The 27,226-nt window shown below is 40.5% G+C and overlaps 1 protein-coding gene across 3 annotated transcripts in view; it reads left to right on the top strand.

Moving 5' to 3' along the window:
* The first annotated feature begins 288 nt into the window (after positions 1–288).
* Efemp1 (EGF containing fibulin extracellular matrix protein 1) overlaps positions 289–27,226 on the top strand; it is a 67,623-nt gene continuing 40,685 nt past the window's right edge. The window contains exons 1-5 of one of the 3 annotated variants that reach the window (XM_032916791.1): positions 289–381; positions 1,086–1,165; positions 1,547–1,636; positions 9,801–9,849; positions 9,990–10,376. In XM_032916791.1, coding sequence (XP_032772682.1) covers positions 1,556–1,636; positions 9,801–9,849; positions 9,990–10,376 — 517 coding nt within the window. In that variant the 5' untranslated portion in view covers positions 289–381; positions 1,086–1,165; positions 1,547–1,555. Of the gene's footprint in view, positions 382–945; positions 998–1,085; positions 1,166–1,546; positions 1,637–9,800; positions 9,850–9,989; positions 10,377–27,226 lie in introns of those variants that run through there. The other 2 variants (XM_032916792.1, XM_032916793.1) reach the window with 2 other exon arrangements.

The raw sequence follows: 27,226 nt of genomic DNA, 5'->3' as shown, positions 1-27,226 counted from the left end.
CTCTCCCAGGAATCACTTGTTGAGATAAAAAGGAATTTAAGCCATTCCTGTAGAGCCTAAAAGCTCGATGGGAGTGATATTTAGATAGCACTTGTATCTCAAATTCCTGTGAATCAGGGGACCAAGGGGCCTACTGCAGAAGACAGCTGGGCCCCCAGACCCCAAGCCAAGAGGCGCGCCTTCCCGCATGGTTGGAAGCCTGGGCAGGGCGCTTGCGCCTCCCTCTCTCTCCTCCGCCCCCCTTCGCCCTACTTCTCCTCCCTTTCTCCTCCTCCTGTGGCTGCTGCTGCTGCCAGACCTCGCCAGTTCAGACCCACCAGGCTGCCCTCCCCTGCGCACTCCTTCGCTGCCGGGGCAGGATTGCCGCGCGGCTCCCCGCAGGTAGGAGCCCCAAGCCAAGGTCGCAGAAGTGCATTGTACCGGCAGGGACTGTACCGGGAAGTGTGGTGGGTTGACCCAAGAACTGTCCCTGACTGTGCAACTGGGCAGAGAAGATGGAGGTGGAGGTGCGGGTCTGGGATAGCAATCTGTCAGCTTGTGCTAGTACTTGGGTGACATTCGTTGGGATGGGCAGAGTATGCGAGCTGATTCTCAACACAGAGAGTTTTGCTGGTGACCATGGTCTCTAGGTTCAGCGACTGATGTACTTGAAAGGCACCTGGATTGCCCAGAGGCTGGCTAAAAGTTAAAGCGCTCAGCAATTCCTGCTGACAGGCGCCTAGTAGCTTGCACCTAAGAATGCTGAGCTCACTGCCCTGCAGACACCAGGCTAGGCACCTCAAAATTGGTACCCAGTGCTGCAAAGCGGTCTGAAGTCCGACCTTAGACAGCCTAGAGCCTATGCATAGCACATTTTGAGAGCTGAGAACGAAGGAACAAGGGATCAGCGACTTTGAGCTGCTGGTCTCCGAAGTCCTGAGCTTGGAAACAAAGTTGTGCGTGAGCGCGCGGATGGAAATGGAGCTTTAAGGGTGGGGACTAGAGAAGTCACCCTGCGGTGAGTGTGAATCCCTGTAGGGTATTCTATCAGGAACTAAGAGATCGCTCTTCCAGTTTTGTTTGAGTATTTTGAACTTTTCTTAAAGGGCAATAAAGTCTGCGGCCACGTGACTGTACTGGTTTGCAGGTATCTTTTGCTGAGCTGGGCACAGAACTTCAGCTAGAGGTGAGCCTTACATGGGCACTCTACAGTTTCCTAAAACAGACAGATGCTGCGGCCCTATTTCCATTTCCGAGGGGACAAAGGGATGGAAATGATCACATTCTCTATCCCCTTTGACTACTGTTGTTTCCTGGAGCCTAATGAGTAGTATAAACACACGCTGAACAACCCTGGTACAGGATGGTTGGAATGAAGTAATACAGTTCTGCAGTAGCTTCTTCTCCTGTCTTGCTTATTTGTTGGCTGGGGTGGGGGTGAGATAGCAGACTGGAAATTAGGTATCTTGGGCTTCCCACCCTCCTTTCTTTGCCTGTTTCTTCACTGATAAAGTTTGGATTTTCTGTGTAGCTAATACTAAACGTCTCTTTGTCCCATTTCCCTTAGAGAATCACGATGTTGCAAACAGTTTTCCTAACTGTGCTGACTCTGGCTCTGGTCAAGTCACAGGTCACGGAGGAAACCATTACATACACGGTAAGAGGTGATGGAATTGTATTGGAGTGTATTGAGTGTACGTGTATTGAGTGGTAGTCTATGATACAAGACTTGACCAGTTTCTGCCAGGGTAAGTAGGCAGTACTCTGTGAAGCAAAATAAATTAAACAACACTTTAAAATGATTCAGATTTAAGATTCCTGATAAATTGCTCTGGGTCCTTTCAAAGGTGCGTTTAGATCACCAGCTGGGGTAGGAATCAAACTAGAATGGCTTGTACAAAGCCAAAAATTGACTCTATTAAAATTCAAATCTATGTAAGCTGCATGTTTCTAACCACTCAATGAATTGATGGTTTTGAGGACTCTGGATGCCTGGGTACATTCAGATGCAATTGGTGCGTGCAGAGTAACACTCAAATCAAATAAAAGTGTATTCTGTAAGTTCTCATCTGTGCCTATCCCGGTGAAGTGCTCCTTCTCAGATTCATGAAGGCTATCTATTCATGTAGGAATACTACGGATAGTTTACCTGTCACCGGGAGACAGCATTTGCTAAAGTAGATTTAAAACACACTGTGTGCATCCTGGTCTTGCAACTTCTATCTGCATCTCTGGCGATTTTCAGTCACATTTGGTCAGTTAGTTGCATCAGTATAACCAATGTTAAATAAAATATTTAAAATATCATCTGACCCCTCCCACTGCCCAAAATATACCTGTCAGTAGTGGGCAAAGCAGGGCTTACCTGTCTGGGATGAGGCCTTTGTTCCTCTGTGTTGTTTTCTAACTCAAGGTAAGTGTTCTCAGATGAATGACATTTGTCCCGGGTGAGTATATGAAAAACACATTTTCCCACTTCTTTCCAATTCTTAAAATTAAGTAATCCTATTCAAAAGAATGCAAATGCTTTTAGAGTAAAACTCAGAAGTGAGCTAATATCAATTACTAATAATAAACATTATCTCACTTTTGCATCATGTTATCCCTAGAATAGTATTACCCATTCAACAGATGTTCCCTTCTGTTGTTCAGAACAACTGTAAATAAAAATCAATGAGAACAAATAAAGGAAAATTAAAACATGTGCTATTTATCTTCAAATGAGGATGTTTTGTTATTCAGGTTAAACTTACTGCCCTCTCAGTGAGCTAGGATTAAACTGTCTACTTGTAGATTCATCTAATAAAAGAGTTTACTCCTTTTCTGAGACACTGTCTTGGAACTCACTATGTAGCCCAGTCTGGCCTTGAATGCATGGTCTTCTGTCTGCGTCTCCTAAGCAGATACTATTGCTTATCTCATGCCTTCTCTGTTTCCCAATCACCTACATCTTATTTGTTTTGAGTAGAAAGCATCCATTGTGGGTTAAGCCCTCCAGTTTTAGGACTGTTGCTATGAAGGCCTTCCAGATATGATGCCCTTTTTGTGCTAAGAGATGACAGATTAAGTCTATTCTTTTTAAGGACTTGTATGCCCAATAACAAATGGCTAAAGGACCAGGGGTGATTCTTAATCACCTCAGTATGAGATGAGTGCCAAGGTCCTGCTGATGGATGCCAGAGTGGAAGAACAGAAAGGTTATCCCCTTGACCTCAGACTGAAGAGAAGTTGGGAAACTATCTTCAGGCTATCCTTAATAGTAGAGCCGTGTTAAATGAACCAATGCACCAATCAACATGCTAAATACCTAAGACAAACTATAAGTCTTCCTTATTTATCCTGCAAGTATTCAAAAGAGCTGCCATGGTTTGAGAAAATGGTGTATATAAAACAGGCAGACTTACATTTCCCTTCCATATGAGAAGTAGGGTCCACTAACCGTCTAAGGTATCTATAAAACAGGCAGTCTTATATTCCCCTTCCACATGAGAGATAGGGTTCACTAACCTACAATTGGACAAATAGCTACATAAGCAATTCTTTCACTACCTAAAGAAGTTTATGTCATTTGTTTACTGAGACAATTCAGCCTTCTAGAAGGGAAGATATCATTGAAAACTTCAACTCTTTGAAATAACATTATCATAGATTATACAAATCACCAAAGAAAGAGAAAAGGCAGAGGTAGATAATGTCGGTGCTAATATAAAAGAGAATAACCTAAGGCTGTGTCTTGATGGAGGTTCTGGGCTCCGGTTGTTCTAAGGCAGGTCTGGAATAGCCACGAAGGAACGCCTAGGAGGTGATGTGAGACAAGTCAAGCAGATGGGAAAGGAGAACCGTGTGTGTCTGAGGTCTCCGTGAGCTCATAGGTGGGAAAGCAAATCTAACCAGAATGCCTGCTTCACAAAATGTGAGCAGAAGGAGTCTTGCTCCTTTCTGAGGCCAGGAAGGTGTGCATCAACATGGTAACGGCAGAGATAAGAGAATTTGAAAGGAGATAAGTAGAGATACCAAAGCTGAGTCTCCTGGCTTACATAAGTAGTACTATGTCTCAGTTAGGTGCCCTAAAACAGTGTTAGGAAAGCTAAGAGGAATTGATATGTGGGATGACAGGAGTTGAGTTTCCACCCTGGTAGGTCTCCAGCATCACTAAAACAGTTGCCTTATCAGTTACCACTTCTAGTAAATGAACTTGCCTACTCCAGTTTCAGTCTCCCTTGAAGCATCTTCTTCACTGTGACTGCCTCAGATGCCATGTGAATTAAACTATTTCCTGAGTTTTAAGTCTCTGCAGAGGCTTATCTCCTCTAGGATGCTTCTCAGGATGTAATTGACAACCTGCATGAGTACTGTCTGAAGTGCTTATGAAGAACCAGATTCCAGGCATCCTATCTAAGTTGACAGAGTCAGATCCTTGAGAGCTAGAATCCCCTTCAAACAGCACCCCAAGTAATTCAGAGGCCCAGTAAAACCTGGCCTTCAAGACAGAATCTAGTTCCTCACTCTCAATGAAAGGCTTTCTGGATTCAGCCCAGCCTGCCTTCCTGACCTCGGCCCCTACCAGAATTTATTCCCTCTTCAATAGTTTTATGACTCTGTTCATAATGATCCCCATTCCAAGAATTCCCACATCTCCCTGGGTGTGTGCGTGGGGTGGAGGGAATCCTCATTCAATAAGGCTTAGTTCACTCTCTCCTTCTCTGCAAGGACTTTCTTGTCTACACAAAAGCATCTGCCACGCTGCTGACACCTCAGTACAATTCGCCCTCTACCCACATGCTCTTCTGACCCATGAGCTGCCAGCCCTAAAAATACTCAGTATGAGAATCTACTCAGTGGTTGTTCAGTGAAGAACTAGAGCTAAGGACAGAGCAGGGAGTGAAAGAGAAATCAGAATGTCAGGAAAGCTCTAAACTCAGTGAGAGTTCCTAGTGTGGGTTCCAAGTGTAAAGGAGGCACTGAGGCAGATCACTCTTTTGTATAGGAAACAGACTAGAAGGTATTAATGCTACAGATGGACAGAAGGATAGCAGCATGGTAGAGGTTTTGAGGAAATTTCAGGCACTAATGCTGTAGACAGACAGACAGCATGGTGGAGGCTCTCTGGCATGATCAAGGTCATGTGGCAGATTGGACAAGGTTCATTATGCAGGACAGGTTTCATCAGGCAGGGGCTGCAATGCCATGTGGGTGATGAGTGCATAGTACACACACAGTTTATAGTACTGTAGTCAAGCTGGCTCTGCTTCATGGGCAGCAGGGGAGGAGAGAAAGTCTCGAATTTTGCAGGAGAAATGTGATATTAAGGGTAGAATATTGAGGATGGGGTGGATGAACATTTAACTTATGTGTAACTGTCATATAGGGTGTGTCCCCAGTAGCCCCTGATTGCTTTGAGTCTGTTAGCCTAAGGTCTGTATATAGAATGAACTATGATACATACATAGGGCACAAGGAGACACAGTCACAGAGGCAGCAGCTAGTCTGGGTTCTAATATTCTCAGCCTTTTTACTTATATGAAAGGAATTGAGAGAATAACCTTATATAGAGGGAGTTGAGATACTAGGCACCGTCTGGCATCTGCTACTGACTGGTGGGGTATCATGGGGTTAGAGAGACTAAAAGATCCCCCGACAAAACTTTGGCCTTGGGTTTGTCGACATTCACTGCTGACATCCTGACAACAAAGACATTACTTCTGAAGTTATAGAGGCACAGGTATAACTTTTGAGGGAATTCGAAAAATATCATTCCATGTGTCACACTGCCAGGGAGGTCATTTTTTTAGAATCTGATGAAATTCAGGCTGAATAGTTAGGAAGATGAGTCTTTTGGAGAGAGAGAATTGATTACCAAAGTTATGGAGGAAGATATTCCCAGACCATATTAACCAATTAGCCATTATGACCTGCTCTGCTTTTTGTCCTATCCGCTATATCTATTGTAACAGCAGTACTATGTCTCATATTAATATAATAAAAAACATAGTACATCTTGAAGTAAAGCTACCAAATGAAGGAAACAGTTGTTCTAGTGTATTCCAGAAAGGGTAATTTTGAATGTTTAGTTATTTCCAACTGTAGTAGATTGAATCAAGGCAGAAGAGTAGTAATCTAGGTGGCTGGACTCAGTTAATACTTTTCTTCTTTATCTTTTTTAATTTGAAAAAGTTAAAATTTGGCTCTAAGAGTTTGGATTACATGATAGGAATCCTACAAATACAGTTTCTTTGGAAGATTTAAAATAAATTTTGACCTATTTCGAATTAGATTTCTTTAATCTTTTTCAAAGACAGTGAAAATATTTGAGATTTTTAAAGATGTGAACTTTGTACAAGTAGGGTAGGGAGTCTGAGTAAACAGTTATATTAAAATCATGATCAAATGAAGGGCCCAGTGTAATCTTAACCTACAGCCTTAGTGCTAGGACTGTACCAAGCTAAACTTCAAGTATCTTCTACGTACAACAAATTAAGAAGTGTGATGCTTACCTCCAGGTTAGGTGGGAGGGGGTCTTTTTTTGACTACTGAGATCATCTGATTGTCCTTGCTTCCCACACTTTGCATGGACTTACAGTGGAAACACATTTATTAGCGGTGGTTGCTTGTTTAATTAATTATCCATCTAGAGAACTGAGGGTCATAGCTAAAGTGAAATTTCATAAAGGGCTCAATTTGTAAATAGATTTAGTTGTCTGTCTATCAGAATAAGCCCCAAAGGTTGCCCTCCAACTTCCATATATGAGCCATGGCACATTTAAGCCCACATACATACACATTAAAATTAATTAAATCCCTAATCTAGCTTTTATAAATATTATTAAGATAAAATCAATATTTAAGGAAGCCAAAGGCTTGGGAGATGGCTCAGGCATTAAGCATTTCCTATGCAAATGTAAACACAACAGTTTGGATCTCTACATGAGTGCTGGGCAAACTGGGCAGTCTATCTGTAATTCTAGCCTTGGGAAGGAAGTGCTCAGAGATTCACCAGTGCAAGCTGGCTAGTGAGACTACCCATATCAGGGAGCTCTGGGTTTGATTGATAGATTCTGCCTTATTAAATATAGTAGAAACATAAATTAGATGATGTCTGGCATTAACATCAGGCCCCCACATACATGTATGCATACACCTACATACACCTACACGTGTGCAACTTAAGACACATACATGCATTCCACACACACAGGTGGAATGAAAAAATAGAAAAATGCTCAAGGAAAACATATTGCTGTAATTAGAGAAAGACATACAGAGAGAGAGAGAGAGAGAGAGAGAGAGAGAGAGAGAGAGAGAGAGAGAAAATATTGATTTTAGTTTAATGCTTGGAATTTTGAGCATAGTTAAGTTTTAACTATATTATGAGTGTCCTTTATAAATTTTCCATAAAAAATCATTTTTGTCTAAAGGCATTACCCCATTTTTCATCTTCATTACCAACTATACATGTTATATACATAACTTTTAAATCTCCTTTTTAATCTAAAGGCGTTTTAGGTCTAACTTTTAATAAAATCTCAAAAGCAAGTATCTCTTAAATGAAAACTTAAGAAATCATATTTGAAACAGAAAACATGTACATTGTAATCTGAATATCTGTCGTAAGTACAGATAACATGGTGATCTCCATACGCCCACTATGAAGAGGAAATTACATTTATTATGTAACCAAGCACAGGGGTCATTCAGAAATGCCCCCTATGGGTTCTATTTAAATTTTCTCTTGGAATATAGAAAATCAGAGAAAGATAATTTACATGCATGTGACACTTACGAACACAAGCAAGAAAAGTCGGTAGTGTATAAATAAAATGCCAACACACTGAAGTTACCTGGTTACATTTAATCACAGAGAGAGGAAAAGCAGAGATTGAAGTTCTGTGTCTGAGCAGACTGCTGTAGAACATACCTGTGGCTCAAGCTGCAGGAGACCAAAGGGGTGTGGGCGGGATCCAGACCTTGTGTCTCAGGTTTATAGTTCTGGAGACTGGAAGGGAAAGGGAAGGTGCTATGGCTGAAGAGAATCTGGAGAATATGGACAACGTTTAGGAGCCTGTTGATTGTCGAGTTGCCAGTAAACCAGCAACAGCTGGTTCTGCCCAATTCCTGAGCAACTCTGGAGGGAAATCCTGGTGGGCCCCACACGTGGAGAAGAAAGGCCTTGGAGTAATTGCTCATATGGGAAGTGGGAAGCAGAGGGAAGTGGGAAGAATGTACTGAGAAGCCCTCAGAGCAAAGGACATGGCAGCAGAGACAGGACAGAAGTGCCAGAATGGAGGAGGGGCCGGGAAAGAGAATATGGTGACAGCATTATAGGAAAGACAGGCCCTGTTCTCACAATGGTCAGAGCAGAGAGTCTGGCTACAAAGGAAGCAGATCTGTTATCTCCCACAGTGAAAAGTTGTCATTCTCAGCCAGCCAGAAAAAGAGGTCTTGACTTTTAGCAGAATGATTTTGAAGGAAGTATAGATTGTCAGAGAGGGAGTTCCTGAAGTATACAAGGGATCAGATAACAGAAGTCTCTTAACTACTTATCATTGCACTGTATGAAGTTACCTGAGTCTGGAAGAACTTTGAAATAAGTATTTCTCCATTAAGAGGCTTTCAGAAAGTTTATCAGGTCCAGTGGACACCAGCATCCTAGTAACCCTTCAACGTCCTTCTGGAGGTACAACAGATGTCTTAAGGAGTAAAAACAAAGCAGAAAATAAGTCTCTTTAGACTCAGCTGTTTTAGGGCCATGGAGTCCAATCTAAACTCAGGGAACATCTGACCCAGAGCCAAAGTTTTAAACAGAAGTCAACAGACAGAATCCCTGGAGAACCCAAACCCCTCACCAATGGAGAATAGAGAGTGTTGGGATGGAGAAATCACAGCAATGGGACCCTCAAAGGATGCTCTGTTTCCATGGTACCTCCTTCTGAGTCACAGAACTGCTATAAATGTTTTAATCTTTGAGGTTCAAAGAGAAATACTGAGATAATTAGGAGGAGAGATGTTATCAGGCAGACATAGCAGGTCCAGGGCTCTAAAATTCCAGGGCCCAGGGCATATAGGTAGCATTTGGGGGACCTCAGGAAAGCTCAGACCCACATGGCAGAGTGAGGGTGGCTCCTTCAGATACGTTTCAGAGGAAGAAGAAAGTCTCCAGGCCAAGCAGTTGATGAGTAGTGCACAGTGCAGTCAGGCTGTCAGGGTGCCTCTCATTCCTACAAGGCAGTGCCAGAGGAAGAACATTGCATTATGTTTTGGGAAAAGAATGTATGAACTAGAGGCTATGGAGAGCATTCAGTTAATTTCTATCTCTCATGTGGGAATATCCTAGTGACCCCTGACAAGTTGGACTGCGTTAGCCTGAGGATGGAGAGAGGAACAGCTACCGACCACTGGCAGGACCTGAGTAGCAGTGAGCTGGGTTCCAATGCTCCAGTGCTCAGGAAGATTTAGAGAGATGCAAGAACTCAGGGCGGGAGAAGATAGGGAGCCCGGCTAGTCTTTTTTCAGTATTTGTTTTTGTAAAATTTAAAAAGTAAATGGGAGAAATAAAATAATCAATCAGAAATACTAGGAGACCAGTCTCAAGAAAGAACTCCAAAGGATAGTGGTGGACACACCAAGGGTTTAGGCCAGTGAAAAGACGATAAGAGACCCCTGAGCTTTTAAGACAGACTTGTTTCCAAGGGAAGGATGTGGAACTGCCCACCCATCTCATTTCCCTCGGATTCCAACCCTCAGAATAAAGCTCTTATGATAGTTAGCCTCTTGGGGAAGCCACTCGTTGCCTCCTGGTTCCATGTTTGACATTTTCTTTTCAGCAATGCACCGATGGATATGAATGGGACCCTGTAAGACAGCAGTGCAAAGGTAAGTTTGCTTCTAAGGCTTCCTATCCAAAAGCAGCCCCCTGTGTCCATCTCACATGGGCCTCTTCTTTTTATCCATGTGTGGTATACCACTCTCTACTCTCTGAGAAGACTGCTGACTTATTTTATTACTGACCACAGATATTGATGAATGTGACATTGTACCAGATGCTTGCAAAGGCGGAATGAAATGTGTCAACCACTATGGAGGATATCTCTGCCTTCCTAAAACAGCCCAAATTATTGTCAATAACGAACAGCCTCAGCAAGAAACACCAGCTGCCGAAGCATCGTCGGGTGCCGCCACTGGGACCGTAGCTGCCAGGAGCATGGCTACCAGTGGTGTGATCCCTGGGGGTGGCGTCATAGCCAGTGCTACTGCAGTTGCTGGTCCTGAAGTTCAGACAGGCCGAAATAACTTCGTCATTCGGAGGAACCCGGCTGACCCTCAGCGTATCCCTTCCAACCCTTCCCACCGGATCCAGTGTGCAGCAGGCTATGAACAGAGTGAGCATAATGTGTGCCAAGGTGAGCATGGCTTGTATTGACAAGGAAGTTCTTGCGCAGGCGCACCTCCTGGTGAGGGTGCAATAGCTTGCACTTATCAAGGGCTTTCCACACAGAACATGGTGCTAAGTGTTTTGTCTGCAGTAGCATATTTCACTGTCAAAATAATCCTAAAAAGCGTGCGCCTCTGGATGTCATTATTTTACAAATGAGAAAGCTATGCATCAGAAAATTCATCAGTGGTTCCCAACCTCAGCTGCTCTATTTATAATCCCTCATGAGCCTTTTAAAGCTTCCTAGGGTCCAAACTACACCCTAGCACAATTAAATAACACTCCAGAGGATGAATTCTAGGCATCGGTGTTTCTTAAAACTCCCAGTGTGGTTCCAGTATGCAGCCAAGTTTGAGAACTGGAGGTCATACAGGTGTTAAGGACAGAGCTGACTTTTACCCTGGAGCAGGGGTTGCCAGAGGCATAGCTGTCAGTAGAGGGGTTGGGTGGTTTGTTTGGAACTTGAAATTGTGCTTTCCACCCACCCTATAAATGTCCCCTCTTGGTTTCTCAAGCTTCTTTGTTGTTGGAGTTGCCACTAACTTAATTTCATCACTCCAAAGTAAAGAAAAACGGTTCTGACTTCACTTCGAAGAGTGGCTCTGTGTTCACATGGCTGTTTCTTTTAAAGTTCCCATTTCAGCACATTTTACTTCTATCACTTGCACCATGGCTCATCTGCCTGGGCCTTTCTGTTTATTTTCACAGGGTACACATAACTGTGTATTCTAGAAACAGCTGCAGACTCATGTGAGCAAAGCGATAAGAATCTTGGCCTTTGAAGACATGTGAGGTATTAGCTAACTAGACTGTGCTAAGGGACTGTTTGCATTTTTTTCTTGACAAATCCTCTAAGAACTGCTGGTGTGGTGATTCTTTTATTGAGAAAGGGTTATAGGAGATCCCAGACTGTTTTCACATTGCTAGGGGCTGAGTGGGTAGACCTCTATAGAATGGGCAGTCTGGCATCACCATACACACTAAGCAATGGGCGGGGTCTAGGAGCTCTGCTTTTCTGACTGGTTATGAATGAGGTCATGAATACCTCAAGGGTTAGGGGAACAATTCAGAGCTTTGTTCTATCCTCAGTATAGAGATGGGAGCTTTTAAATGGCATCTTAGTGAACTGAGGAAACCGGCCATGCTCTGTTTTTTATTATTTAATATTCTGTGGGCAAATTTTAAGTCGCCCCACATAAAGAGCTTACCCATGCTGCGACGGTGTCACCTTTCAGAGGATCATCAGAACAGCATCTGTTTTGTGTTAATGTCATGAGCCAGGATTGATGGCGAATGTGCGATCATCTGCTTGATATTCTGGTATCTAATTTAGGATTTTGACAAGGAAATAAAATGATGAGGTTATATGAGAATTATATGTATTTGGATGAATACTGGTGAAAAATACCTTCAATTTATTTCACATATATCATCTTTTAGTTCAGCTATTTAAATAGTTTGCTTAAGGTTTGATGGTCTTTTATTCTGTAATAAAAAAGATTTTATGAATTTATTTAGGTTTTTACATTTTAAATTATTATTAGCCCTCTAGGTATTGAATACTTTAGGAATACTTGAAGAAAAAAGGAACAGATAAAGAACTGATTACTTCCAAAGTTGTTCATAATCCATCACTGGCACCTCTGGCTGAATCCAGGAACAATGCCTAAAACTGAATGAAGAAGTTCTAGAATAAAATATATTTAAGGCACAGGTTGGGTGTATTAGAAATATACTGTAAATACTGAAAGTGAAATCTGATTTAACTTTCCTTTAAAATATTTGGACTCATTGCCTGTAGTTCTATGTCCAGGGTGGCACCTCGTGAAACCTCTGTCCTTCCATATTAACATCCCCAGTGATATTGCAATGTTCCAGCCTTGTTTATTAGGCCATTTCTAGGAGAGACTAAAGCAGATAACCTGGTGCTCTGGTTCTAACAATCTTTTCACCGCATCTACTGCTGGAGCTGTAAGAGATGTGTAATAGATGTATCCACCAGGCCTGGGCTCACCACAATCTGTTGATCGCTGCACTATGTCCAGATGTGGTTTTCTGTGATGGTCTCCATTTATTATAAAGAAAGACTTCTACACGTACCTGTGGGTATAAGGGTTGTTTTGAACATAGAAAGGAATTGTGCTGGTCTAACAAAGTGGTGGTAGTTAGCTCTTTTCTAATACCCATGACACCACTAGCCCTGGAAAGCTGGCTAGGTTTACAGTATTGACACATCTTTCCTCCTTTTTAGTGGACTTAAGTCCAATTAAACAGCTTCTGGTTACTACCAACACTCAAGCACCGCATATTGTGCCTTAGGAACACATTTCTAGGCTGATCCTTGTCATGGTTCATAGGTGTTGCATCTGAGTAGGACTGTTTAATTGCTTTCTTTTCTTTGAAACTTGCATAGTGTTTTCTGGTACTATGGAAGCTAGACCACAGTAAAGAGGCTTTCTGGCCAGCTCCAATGCCAATCATCTTGGTTGTGTTTTCTAATTAATTGTGTAGTGTCTTCAGCAATAGGGACCACCCTCAACCGCTGAGAGGCAACCCATGACTACATTAATATTCTATATATTTAGACAGTCACTTGGACTACCCTGACTACCATTCAAAAGGAGGATTTTCATGTCCTGTACTGAGGTTCTTGTTAGCTTGTGATTCTGGTCAGGAGTACTACAGCCTGAGTGCTTTTACTTCCTTTAAGACAAAACACACACACACACACACACACACACACACACACAGAGAGAGAGAGAGAGAGAGAGAGACAGAGACAGAGACAGAGACAGAGACAGAGAACAGAGTCACACATGTATTCTATATCATTTTATGTAAATATAAAATAATACAATTCCTTGTTGCTTTTTCAAACAACCTTGGTATTATTTGTGCTTTGCCCCTCCTTTTCTGACCTCCGTCCTCCCCAGTTGGAGCTCCATCCCTATCTTTCCATTTTCCATATCAGACCACCTGTTTCCTACTATTCCCTATCAAGCCCTAGCATCCATCCCACACCAGACTCCACACCACCCACTCCCAACAGCTATGGTCTCCATGACAACTCCAGGTTCAGTATTCACATCTGAGGATTTGGAGCTAGGAATTACAGAGGAGTGAGAACATGCTACAGTGTCTTTTTGGGTGTGGGTTACCGTATTCAATAAAGTAAGCAATCTGAGTAATGCTGTGATGATCTTTCCTCGTCCACCCACTTCACCTGAACATTGGGTGATTTCATTTTTCTTCACATTGTGTTCATGAAACACACTTTTATTATCTATCCATCTATTGAGTGACAATGCAGCCTGTTTTCATTTCCTGTCTATTAGGGATGTGCCCTTTATTCATTGTCCAGTGCAGAGGGCAGCCCTCAAACCATAAAGTCACCATCAACAAAAGCAGATTCAGCATCTTGTACTTATCCATGTGTATATACATATACCCTATATATGTGACAATAAAAATGAGAGAAAAAGAGGCTATCGGTTTGGGAGTAGTGGTAGGTCAGAGGAGGGTTTCAGGGGAGTGTACCTGGGATGGCCTGGAAGGAGGAGAGGAAGAAATATGAAATACTACTACTCCAATTTAAAACACTTTTTAAAACTTACAGGAACAGACATATTTAATTAATAAAAAGAAAAGTTTTTAAAGTTGTTAGCCATATAGGTAGGGCATAATTTCACAGTATTGTAATAAACATGTCACATACTCTGTCTAATTGGAAAGTTCGATAATTTAGTAGTCTTTTGCCTATTTTTTCAGGTCACTGGATGAAACTTTATGTTTATGAAATTAATGATAATACCAAAAGATAGAGACTACCTTACAAAGTTTTTTTCACGTATTAAAATAATTATTGGTTCTCTGGGGATTTTTAAAATTATAAATTAAAGTTATTAGGCAAATTGCTTATGGAAAATATGAATACTTAACTATTTATTTATGTATAAACAGAATATTTCACCTAAACTGTTCTGAATAATTTAGCAATTTCTAAAATTTGTGCTCGGAGTCTGTACTATGGAAAACACAGTTAAACGTTTTTAATGACTTAAGGCTTTTTTAGTTGGCCTTCTTCCCACCTCCTGCTTTTGCAAAGTGCCCATAAATGTAGATTTACTTAATTGTTGATAAAATGGGTTATTTCATATGATAACAACTGGATAATCTGTCTAGGGATCTGACTAACATAAGTCGAGTCACACTTGTGCCCGTTTATTATTGAGCTAATCAAATACACAGCCCTACTCCTAATTGCCTGCAGATGGATGGCAGTCTCATTCCAAGCCAGCAGCACAAAATAATGTTTTATAACCAGTGTGAAAGTGTGGAGACCTCTGCTTAAAACAATAATGTGCTCCAAGGACCTATATTCTTGACATCATTATGCTGTTTGAGGAGCCCTCTGTTTTAATAAACTTCTCTACTCCCTTTTAAATGCTGCCTAAGTGTGTCCACTAAGCCAAACACGTTTACCATGGCCAGCTGGATGAAGACAAATGAAAATTTATATATGAGTCATAATTGTATAAAATTATTTTTCTGCATATGTATTTCAAGAGGTATACTTCATCACATAATCCAAAACTAAGATCTTGCAAGTGCTACGGTCTCTACTTTGTTTTAGTCTTAAACAGTGTTTTCAGCTGGCCCGCACCAGTGACAGATATTTTCTGCCAATTGAATTACCATTGAGGTTTTTTTATTTTTGTAAACATGTCTTACTCCTTTCTACATGTTTTTCCAGGTCTTTTTGTTTTGTGCAAAATAATTTTTGCACATTTCTTTGGACATATCATTAACTTGGTGACCTTTCACAGGTACATGAAAAGAACAAGGCTACTAAAAATGAGAGATCACTGTATAAAGGTACTTGTCACCAACTCTTAACAACCTGAGTTTGATCCCCGGGATCCCTAATTGTGAATGGAAAAAGGTGACTCCCAAAAGTTGCCCTCTGACCTCCGTATATAGGCCACGTCGTACCCATACATGCATTTGTATGCACACACACACACACACACACACACACACACACACACACACACAATCAATGAATCATTGTGATGAAAAAATGTAATACATAAATAAACTCAGTAAAGGTACCCTGTAAAGCTGATTATAGAATCAAGTCGAGAGGGTAGAATCTATCTTATATTACAGATAGTGTGTGTGTGTGAGTGTGTGTGTGTGTGTGTGTGTGTGTGTGTGTGTGTGTGTGTGTAATATAAAACACCAAAGAAAATGTGAAAAGATACTTCAGTGTTTCAATACTACAGGTGAGGCAGGCACAAGATAGAAGGAGGCCTGTCATTGGATGAGAAGGAAGGATGGAAGGATGGGCGGGAGAGAAGTTTGAAGGAAGAGGAGGAGACTAGGACAGAAAGGGAGAGACAGGAGAGAGGGAGAGAGAGAAGCCGTGGCAGGACAACATGGCTGGGGACGTTAAGATTCTGCTCTATGTATTTACAGGCTGTTATTAATGTTCTCAAGGGATGGATGGTCCTGGGCTTTGTATGTTTAGGTGGGCAATTATATCTTATCAATTGAGTCTAAGATTATTGTGTTGTGTGTTCTGATAGGTGAGGGTTTGAGTGTAGGAAAGTGTGCGGCAGCTGTAGACACTGGGCCGCTGAGGAGTTGGGATGTGTTTCTGCAAAGATATCCAGCAGATATCTTGGGGCACTGCGGTGCTGGACCTAGCGAGGTAAAAGACAGCAATTCATATATTATTTTTATATTTTTACAACAATACTACCATGATATTAAGACTGAAGGCATCAGTTTACTGGAATCACCAAATGCCAAAGGAAACAGGGTGGGTAGCCACCCTAGTGCAGCTGAGGGGCAATCTAACATTAGAGCTATTTGATCAGGTAACTATTTGTTGTCTCTGATTGGTTGGTCTTTGAGAGAAGGTCATACTTTTTTTTTCTTTTCCCAACTTTCAACTGAATTTTGGTGATTTTATTCTATTTTTATTATTATTTGACACAGACCCAACTAATACACTGACAAGAAAAAAAATCTTTACATCCTCCAGCCTGTCACCTGCTCAAGCCTACCAATCAGACCTCCACCCCTTGGTGGACCTTGTGCTATACCCTGCACATTCATAGCTAAAATACTGTTTTGAAAAGGAAACAATTTTGCATGTACTTCTTTAGAAACCTTGAACCTAATATCTTTGGCTTCTTAGATGCTAGAGAAATATTTCTTTTATTTCTTTCATTTTAAGTGGGTATGATCTCATATCCAGAAGAATATGCATAAATTATAGAGTGACAGATACCTCAGCGTACCTGCACTGCTCTTCACAATCAGCTTCTAAGTTCACCCTTTGTTGATCTGACCGATGCCATAAAGGCCTCTGGATGCTTGAGTCAGTTTTGTGAGAAAATACCTAGCTTTTGTTGTGTACGGATCACAGCCCAATAAAGAGCTTTGGTGTAACAAAGTAGATATTTTGAGGAAAAAAAACAACCCTATAATCATGTAAATTGTATTAAACTTAAAAAAGCTCAAGCAGAAAAAAAGTGGAAATTTAAGCCTGCTTATACTTTTTCATTGTTGATAACCTTTGAGTATCTGAAATTCCTCTAAAGCTGTCTTACTGGGTAGAACTGAAATGTAGGGGACTTGTTTAAATAATGGATACACTGCACTAGAGACGTTTGATTTGCTCCTAAAAATGACACACTTTATTATCTACTTTTCAAAATACCGTGGACATTGAGTTTCTAGTCACTGTCAGGTCATTTTAATAAGCATTTTGAAGAACATATGTATGTAGCTGGTTCAAGTGAAGAAATGCCCTTAGATTTCCTTCATAATAACAACTGGAGTACAAGGACAGAAGAGATCAATATGATTGTCCTCCTGCCTAAGAAAACTGCTACCAGACACTCCTGACTCCAGTGCTTGCAAACTATGGCCAGAAGGACCAAGCATTTGGACATCTCCCAGAAATGCAGATTTTGGGGTCCCACACCTATAAGATCAGAAAACTCTGGAAATAGGCCCCAAACCTATGCTGTAATTATCCTGTTTTTGATACCTGCTCCAATCTGGAAATGGATGCCCTAGCTCAATCTTAGCTTTAGGAAGCTCCATGAGCCATATAAATCAGGCTAGCCACGGAGTATGGATAGTAGTGAAGAGAAAGCATAAATCCCACATGCTGACACTGTATTTTCCTTCTCCTCCCACTGATGTCACTAGCACATGATCACATAGTCATTAGCCCCTGCTGAGACTGTATCTCTAAACCGAGGATGTAGGGATGTGATAATACACAGTTTCAAAGAAAGGGAGTAAACAGGAGAGCCTTTCAACTCTCCATAAAAGCTGAGAAGATGAGATCACCACACTTCCCAAGTGAAACTGTAGCTGTGCTCTGTGATGACTGGCCCTCAGAGAGACCCATATCTTCTATATGGATCCCCTTAAGCTTGTGACAAAGACTTGTATGAAGCACTGAGGTTTGAAGGTAAAGTTTACACTGAACCACATAAGGGATGGACGTAGGCTCTGGCTTTGGCCCCAAAGCATTTTTTAACTAGGGAATCTCCCAGGAGAAGATATGCAGATCACTATTGCAGTCTGTTCATACTCTGTGAGTCATCAGATATTTGAAAAGTACATTCGTCTCTTCATTTCAGTACAAACTTGATCAAAGATCTGCTTCCCATCACAGAGGGAGATTCTTGTTAGGACTAGTTAACACTTAATCTGTGGAATGAATTCCCTTTTTCCCACAGAACAAAACAGCAGATTAGAGTAGAGTGGCAAGCCTGGGTAACTTCGGGAATGTGCAAGGGTGCTGGCTCATGATTTCTTTGTCCAGCAGAAAACCCCAACCTATACTTTCTGAAATCACTAAGTCCCCTTTTAAGGATTCCCTTTGCACTTGTTGAGTTACTGGCATGATTTAATTGTTTGAAACCAAAGAGTAAACAAAATTCATTCCAAATGTGTTTGATTTTGCACGAATGTACAAATAAGTTATTCATGCCACATCTGAAATCCATTAGCACAGTGCTTTTTCCAGGAGGTAACTGCAAATTGTACACTCAAAACCAAAACTGATCAAGACAACTGCATGCAAACATTGGCAGAAGAAAACACTGTCATTACAAGAAGTTAAAACAATTGCAGGTTTGTAGTTCAGCCCTAATTGATATGTAAACATTTAGGGAAAGCAAAGTGAAGAAACATAAGAACAGAAGGCTAAGCACCAAGAAGTTTGCAACAGCATAGAATTCTTATTTCATCTGAAAGGAGATTAGAAGGATAGAAAGACAGCACAGTGGATCAACATTGCATAATTGGGTGCTAAATAACTGAGAGAGAAGAAAGAGAGAGATTTCATTTAAATTCTAAAGCATCAGCTACTCTTCGAATAGTTGTAGATTCATGTTAATGTGCTAAGTAGGCAGTATTTTAGTAAGGTTGTTCGGTTATACACAAAACCACTTATTAACAAATGCACTCAAGTCTGAGAACCACTTTATGTTGTCATTTGATAAAGTCAAAGAAGATGAAAACCATTTTGATAGAGAAGAAGAAAGGTCATAGTATAATACTTAGAGAACTCAGCATAACTGACCCATGTTTGGGCAAATAACAATAAAACAGACAACAATTTAGACAAGCAATGTATGGGACCTCATAAGTACCCGATAAACTGTTAACAGTCAAAATAAAACGAGTACGTGACAGAGGCAGTCTCGCAATTGGCTAAAAATACATATAAGATCAAAAAAGAAAATATGCCCCAAAAAGTATGGTCAAAGACACAAGTTCCTTCTTGAGATAGATCATTTGATAAAGAATATTGGGGAGAAGTTGGAAATTAAGATCCAAAACTCAGAAGTGACCATCCTATAACCAAGCAGAATAGTGAAGAGCACTGTGTCCAGGTCCCCCTTGCCTTAGAACCACCTTACATGCACTTGCTTCCGATAGCAATGGGGACACTGTAAAGAGGGACAAAAGTTAGATCAGAAAGCACCCCTATTATACAGCACACACCCATGACTGACTCTCTCCCAGTAACTCTCCCCAACAAACTGCTAATAACTCGCTGAACACTGATAAACCCCTTCCTGGGCCATTTTATTTAATATCAGAAGAACACTAAAATTTTTGATTACATAACATAGCAGTTTTTAATCTAAGACCTCAATTACCTCGAGGAGGAGCCACTGAGTATTGTGTATGTCATATGTATGTCATATGTGTAGGCCATATGTCCCAGCCAGATGTGCTACAAACTTTCAGCATGACCCCAAAGTAGTTACTTAAAGGGACCACTCTATCTTTAATGAAGGACATCTTAGATATTCAGCCCTATTTGATCTTTTTACTGGAAAAAATGGATTCATAAAACTTATTCTTTGCAACCTAAATTATTATTTCATAATAACACTGGTAACTAAAAAGGTTGAGTTTAGTCCTAGGGGAAAAAGTTGAAAATACTGAAATTATTTTCTGACAAGCCTTTAATATAGAGTGACTTCAGGTCTGGATTAGATAAATCCTTCCTCAGAAATCTGGTCATAATGAAAACTTAGGTTGATGAAAATTTTTTTTTATCTTTATTAACTTGAGTATTTCTTATTTACATTTTGATTGTTATTTCCCTTCCCGGTTTCTGGACCAACATCCCCCTAACCCCTTCCTCTCCCCTTCCAGATGGGCTTCCCCTCCCCATTCTCCCCCCATTACCGCCCTTCCCCCAACAATCACGTTCACTGGGGGTTCAGTCTTGGCAGGACCAAGGGCTTCCCCTTCCACTGGTGCTCTTACTATGCTATTCATTGCTACCTATGAGGTTGGAGCCCAGGGTCAGTCCATGTATATCTTTGGGTAGTGGCTTAGTCCCTGGAAGCTCTGGTTGCTTGGCATTGTTGTTCATATGGGGTCTCGAGCCCCTTCAAGCTCTTTCAGTCCTTTCTCTGATTCCTTCAACGGGGTTCCTGTTCTCAGTTCAGTGGTTTGCTGCTGGCATTCGCCTCTGTATTTGCTGTATTCTGGCTGTGTCTCTCAGGAGCAATCTACATCCGGTTCCTGTCGGCCTGCACTTCTTTGCTTCATCCATCTTTGTTGATGAAATTTTAATATTCATGGTATTTGAAATAAATATCACAAGGCTAGACTTTTATTTAATATCATATTAATTAATGTATGGGTCCACGTGTATGTCATAGCACATGTGTGAAGGCCAAAGACATCTTCAGGAGTTGGTTCTCTACTCCTACCATGTGGGTCTTAGAGACTGAACTTGGGCTATCAGGGTTGGAAGCAAGTGCTTTTATTCACTGATTCATTTCTCTGCACCATTATTTAATTTTTAATTTAAAAGCTATGCAGAGCTAAAGATGAAACCCAGACCCTTGTATAAGTTACACATGTGTGCTACTACTGAGGCATATCCCCAGATGTGCTTTCATATTATTACTTTACTCATTCATTTCATATGTAAGTGGTCTGTGTGCATGTAACATATATGTACTGCACACGTGCCTGGTGCCCTTGGAGTCCAGAAGAGAGAACTGAATACTCTAGGACTGGAGTTGAAGATGGTTGTGAGCTGTAATGTGGTGCTGGGAACTGAACCCATGTCCTTTGGAAGAGCAGCAAGTACTCTTCTGAAATGCTCAGCCATCTCTCCAGCCCCTGTGCTTTATATTTTAATTGGCAAGTAATAAATATATATATTTTAAGGTCACAGTATGGTTTTTAATAGGTGTGCTCATTATGGAATAATCAAGTCAAGCTAAGTAATTCATCCATTTCTTCACAGACATTTTTATGGTAAGAATAGCTAAAACCCTTTTTTCTTATATATTTGAAATATACAATAAATTACTAACCATAGTTATCAACATGTGGAAAAGATTGCAAAACCTCACTCATAGTCTAACTGGAACTACCAGCATTTTCTCACTTTGGCCTTTCCCACCGCCAGCCACATTCTTTCTTTTCTAAGTTTGGATTTCTTCAGGTTCAATGTACATGAGATTTTGTAGTCTTTCTGTAAGGCTCACAGATATTCATAAATTCTCTTATACTCTGTAGAAACTCAAGTCTTGATGAATGATGAAGGGTGAAGGGTGGTAAAATAAGAGAAAGGAAGAAGAGTTAATGGCAATTTATCTCATGTTCAACATTTCCGTGGACTGCAGGCCAGAGGTTGTCCTCTGCTCTTAGAATCCAGGAAAATCACTCAGGCAAGGGTAGGTGACTTAAGAAGATCACTTCTGATCTAGAGGCAGAGAAGGGAGGACTTAATTGCTGAGGAGACAAGGAAAATGTCAGGGTCTCAGGGCTTGCAGAAGAACCTTTCATCTTGAGAGTTGAGACCTGGCTTATACTTGCACAACTGGCAAAGTAAAGGTGAAGTAAGGAATAGAACTACGGGCTGCCATAAAAAAAGAAAAAAAAAACTTCATATATGCTGAGCTTACAGAAAAATCATGACACAAATTGGACCTGCCTTTGTACATATAGTTAAGTCTAAAAGACTCCAAGAGCTATAGTGAAGTAAGTTTTCACTCTTTGCAGCTGAGTGTGCACTCGATGATCTAACTCTGTTCCATGGAAGGAAGGCATGGAACATAGTCCAAAATGAAAAGTATCTCCAGGGATCCTATTCAGTGTCCTCTACGGAGACCAAGTCTTTCCAACCTGGATTCAGGAAGAACTTTTATTGATGCAATTAAATGTCACCATTTTTCATATTTTGAGACCTAAAGAGATACTGCTGCATAAAACGGGTTCTATCCTATGTCTACTTATTCTGGAGAACTTTGTAATAATAGAATATTCCGGAAGTTGTTGAAAGATGGTTAAGAAACTTCCCTATGTGGGACAAGTGTCACCTTTCTTGCTTGGAACCATTATATTCCAGGAATTTGTGTATACACATATGCATCATGCAGACCTCTACTCCGGCACATGTCTGTATACATGTAAGCCCAGAGCATGTACTTGGCATCATCTGCTGTAGCAATGCACCCAGATTAGACTGATCAGAGACAGGCTGCAGTTCCAGTCTCATGATTCCTGTCAATGCCTCTCATGATAGAACACAGCACCTTGGAGAGCTACTGTACTATCTGTTTAACAAATAATTTATTTAAACCATTTATCTTAACAGATAAATGATGCCAATAAGACAGAACCCCTGGCTTTGTCATCATAACACACTTCTGAAGCATTAAAATCTCTTATTACCTAGAAAAAGTTTTAGCAAAGAAAAAAAAAAACGTTTGAGAAACCATGAAGTAGATTAGAAAATAATATATTGACTGGGAGTAGTATTAAATCTCCAAATCCTTATATTCTTCAGATAAAATCAGAAGGAAACTCTGAAGGAAGTCCCACTCAACAAGCAAGGCAGAAATTCCAGTCACTCATGATGAATTAAACTTCACAGTATAAACTGTGGGCCCTTTTGTTAAAATAGTTCATGACCTGTTGGATCATAATAGCCTAATCCAGGGAAGAAGCCTGAGAAAGAGTCCTCCCACAGAGGCTGCTAAAGATGCAACTTTGTTTTGAACTTGAGTTATATAATCCCCCAGCCCCCACCCACCTTAACCTACAAGCCCAGCTTTGGTGATGGGGAAAGGGAGATAATGATAATAAAAAAAAAAAAAAAACTAAATGAAGAATTGTGATGCAATTTAAAATGCTACAGACAATCCTGAAAAACAAATAAACAAACAGCAAAAACAAAAAAAAATTATTTGGTGAATAACTCATTCAAAATAGGAGATAAATAGAAAAAACTTTCTAAAGTAGAGCTCAACTCTAAATTAACTTAAAAAAAACCTTTAAAAAACATTCTCATTGCTTTTTAAAATTAAAACATGCAGAAGAATTGCATAAGCATAGCAAAGGAGTCATTTCCAATTGCCCAGCCTAGCACTGGTGGCTAATCCTTCAACCCAGGCTGCTGCTCTATTGGGAAAACCCAGAATGTTTAGTTTACTACTACTGTTTACAAACTGCAGTAGAATTCTAAGAGGTAGCTTGGAAGAATTATTGGAAAATCTGGTTGTATATAGAATCAGAGATAGTCAGACACACAGACTACACATATATACATACATACATACATACATACATACATATGTTGCATACAAATGTACATACATTGCAAAGCTAAAACAAAAATCAGATAACAGTTGTAAAAAAAAATGGGTAAAACTAAGCACCAGCAATGGGCTGGCTCCTCCTTAGCACAAGCCTTGAGTTTCCTTTGCAATAACATTGGGAAATCAAATTTTTAAAAAATTATCCCAATAGCGACATATTACTGTTGTGTCAAAACTATTATATTCAGCAGGAAGAAACTGAAACTCTTCATTAGAAACAATGGCTTTTCTTCCCTGTGTGTTAGAGACTGAGTTGGGACTGCCCTGAAGGACAGAGCTGGCAGAGCAGAGAGAGGCACATCTTTAGCATAGGGGTTGTCTCCTGATTAAAGAATCATAAATATCAGTAAACTTGTTGAGTCTGAAGCCTTGAGAAGGTGGGATCTGCTTGAGTAAGTCACAGAGATCAAAACTCTGAGCTCTAAGAGCTCTGATGCCTCACAACAAGATGATGTTTCTGGTCAAGAAGGTGTGTGTGTGTGGGGGGGGTGACAGAGGTAATTTGCCCATCATTTGTCTTTTTGCCTTATTTGGGCAATCAGTGCAGTTTTATATTTATCCAAATGGGTGAGGGCCGTCTGCTTAATTCCTAATTCCGTCTACAAACTCAAAGACTCTCTCTTCTGGAAACATCCTCAAGAACACTCACCAGAAATAATATTTCAACATTTCTGGGCAAACCCCGATCCAGTCAAAATGACATGAAATTAACCATCACACTTCTTAACTGTCACTGTCACCCTTAGGAAAGAGCAGTTGTCAAGAATATGACTTGGATAAAGCAATTGCCATAGTATTTGGAGGAGATGATAAAGTCATGAGACTTCTTGGGTCTCTCTACTGTATGACTCAGATACCCGAGTAAATCAGTTGGGAGATTTTTATTAAAGGTTACTTAAAATTGTATATATATATATATTACATTCAAATTCCAGTTTAGTATATTTTTTAAAGGTCTATGCTATACAACCCTGGGTCAGAGACTCTCAAACTTTAATGAATTTATAAATTACCTGAGGATCCTATTAAAATAAAAATTCTGATCCTAAACACCTGACACACCTCTGGCAAAACATCCCCATCTTGACTATGTATGAAGAACACGTCTCTCATAGCTGCCCATGGACTTCCCACGAGGAAGCTGATATGGCCGTTTTTTCTTCCTGTTGAATTTTCTGCAGTAGCTAGTCTAATATGGGAATCATAAGACTGCATGTGGCGCTTTTTCTTCTTTGTTTAGGTGTTCTGTTTCTCCATCAGGAGTTAGCATGTAGCAACTACAACTTGATACACAGATACCTGCATTGCCTACTAATGAAGAGAATTTTCCTCTCTGATGGAATGCTTTCACCCTTGCATGCTCACGAGGATTCTAGAAAGTAGCCTCTGGCAGCGAAGAGTGCTAGAAACCCCATGAAACTAAACAAGACACAAGGATTTCCATTCAGGTCCTCCCCTCAGAGATATGATGACCTAGGAATCCAGATCATGTCCCTAAAGCTTTAGTTTTCCAGCTCCTAAAATGACTTGCACATCCAGTTGTTGTTGCAAACAGTACAGAGAAGAGAGAGACAGAGGCTTCTTCTAACTTGTACAAGGCAGGTCTCGATACTTTAAACTGATACTTTAAACTGTTTCTATCACTAGGAGTTCTTTTTCTCTGATAGTATTTTTATAGGGAGAAAAAAAAGCATACCAGGGCAAGTGGGCAAGTTAAAATCGGCCCTGAGAAGAATGCAGGTGCATCCTGTGATTACAGAAGTATTAATGACTCAGAAAGAGAAAACTAGACATTTCAATGACCAGAATGCTTATTGACAAAACAGTTTCACCTAGAACCGATTGTTCTGGATGTCTGGACTAAATTACTGAAGCATTAAAGCTGGATCACTGCTCATTTGTTCCCAGGCCCCAGCATGAGTAATTACTGTGGTTCACAGCACAGTCCAGGACACCATTTCAATAAGCTTGGAAAAGAATTGTTTGAATTTTGATGTACATTAAATACCTGCTTGCATGTGTTAACAGAAATGTCTTTATAATATGGAAGTATCAGCATTAAGCATGACTAGCCTTCTGTTGTTTATTTGATTTTGATTTGAGGTTTTGCCCTCAAATCAGGTTCACTATGGAGACAGCATATCTTGCCTAGCTTCGTGTGAGATTTATCACACACAAACCATAAGGAAGGCTGTATTTGAGTATCCATTGCAATATGTATAATTTTCCCAAACTTAGGAGCTTTAACAAGCACTTATTATCACAAAGGCTCTTAGCACCTAGTCTAGTTTTGGGATTTCACAAGGTACCAGTCATCTCTAGGCTCGATGAGGAAAGATCACTTCCTCCATTTGTTTGAGATTGTTAGCAGACTCACTTCCTGCTTCTGCCCCTCATGAGTTCTTCCATTATGATTCCTTGCTGCATAACACTTCTCCAGGGAGCATCCCTTAATGTACAGCTTCTTTTATTAGAGGACATAAAGAAGGGAGCAGGGCAGAATGATGATTAAGCTAAAATCACAGTTCTTTGTAACCTTCTCAAAAAAAAAATGGCAGCCAGTCTGGTCCTTCAAGATAAGTCAGTGGATCCAACTACACTCAGGGGGAAGAATGCTGGGAAACTGGCATCACTGGGAGCCAGGTCTGGGTGCCTATGACTAATTAAAACTCCACAAGTGACACTGGCCAAAACTTATAGTTAAATCTAGAATTTTAAGTGGTTTCATAAAGCAAATAATAATTAAAAGCAAAATGCTTCTCAGACAGTGTAAGAGATAGAATGCCCATTCAAGCTCCCATCCCAGGGGCAGGTAGAATAGGTGAAGTCCTGTCCAATAGAAGAGCCTGCTTGTGAGTTACTGCTCTCTCCTTCTCTGACTTTAACTTCTCAAATACCATCCACCCTTCCATATATTGCCCATATAATTCTCTCTCCTTGGAATTTAAAACATTCCCTCCACTGTACACATAAATATAAACAATGCCCTTGAAGTAAGACCTAGTGAGAAAGCACAATTATCTTTAGTTTTATACAGCAGCAGGTGCTTGGGGTCTGCCATATAAAATGAGTACAATGCACCCTATTTTTATGTTATGGCAGCTTTGTTTTAAGACTTTGTGTTAGTTGTGCATTTCTTTGAGAATCACAGATAATTCTCTCCCATCGAAATCTCTGTCATATCTTTTCTGTCACCATGAAATACAGCTCTAAACCAGTCTGTTGTAGGTTTCTGAGCTTAACCACATAGCTCACATTGCTTCTGTCACCAGTTGTTTATTCAATATCTCGCGCGTAGAATCATCTTTATGTCGAAGTGCATTCGCGTGTGTTCTTTTGCAACAAAGGTTTGCTTGGAGACCTGCCCTACCCCCTGAACATAACCTGAGGTTGCAATGGATGTAAAAGTTAAAAATTCAGAAGCAACAAAAGTCTACATGAAATTTTTTGGTATCCTGAGGAATAAGTGTTTTGATGAGAGACACGATGGTGGCTTATTTATTACCAAGAAATCATGGGTAAAGCTGAATTGTATTCTAGGGGAGAGAGAAAAGTTATGTGGCCTAAGTAGAAGTCAAAGAATTGAACAGTGTGCAGGAAGACCTACAAAATCAGTTGCTGATGTGAAGGGAAGGGGTACTAGCCA

This window comes from Rattus rattus, chromosome 11 (assembly GCF_011064425.1).
Source record: "Rattus rattus isolate New Zealand chromosome 11, Rrattus_CSIRO_v1, whole genome shotgun sequence".
NCBI classification, from domain to species: domain Eukaryota; kingdom Metazoa; phylum Chordata; class Mammalia; order Rodentia; family Muridae; genus Rattus; species Rattus rattus.
This window is presented reverse-complemented; position numbering and strand designations above follow the sequence as displayed.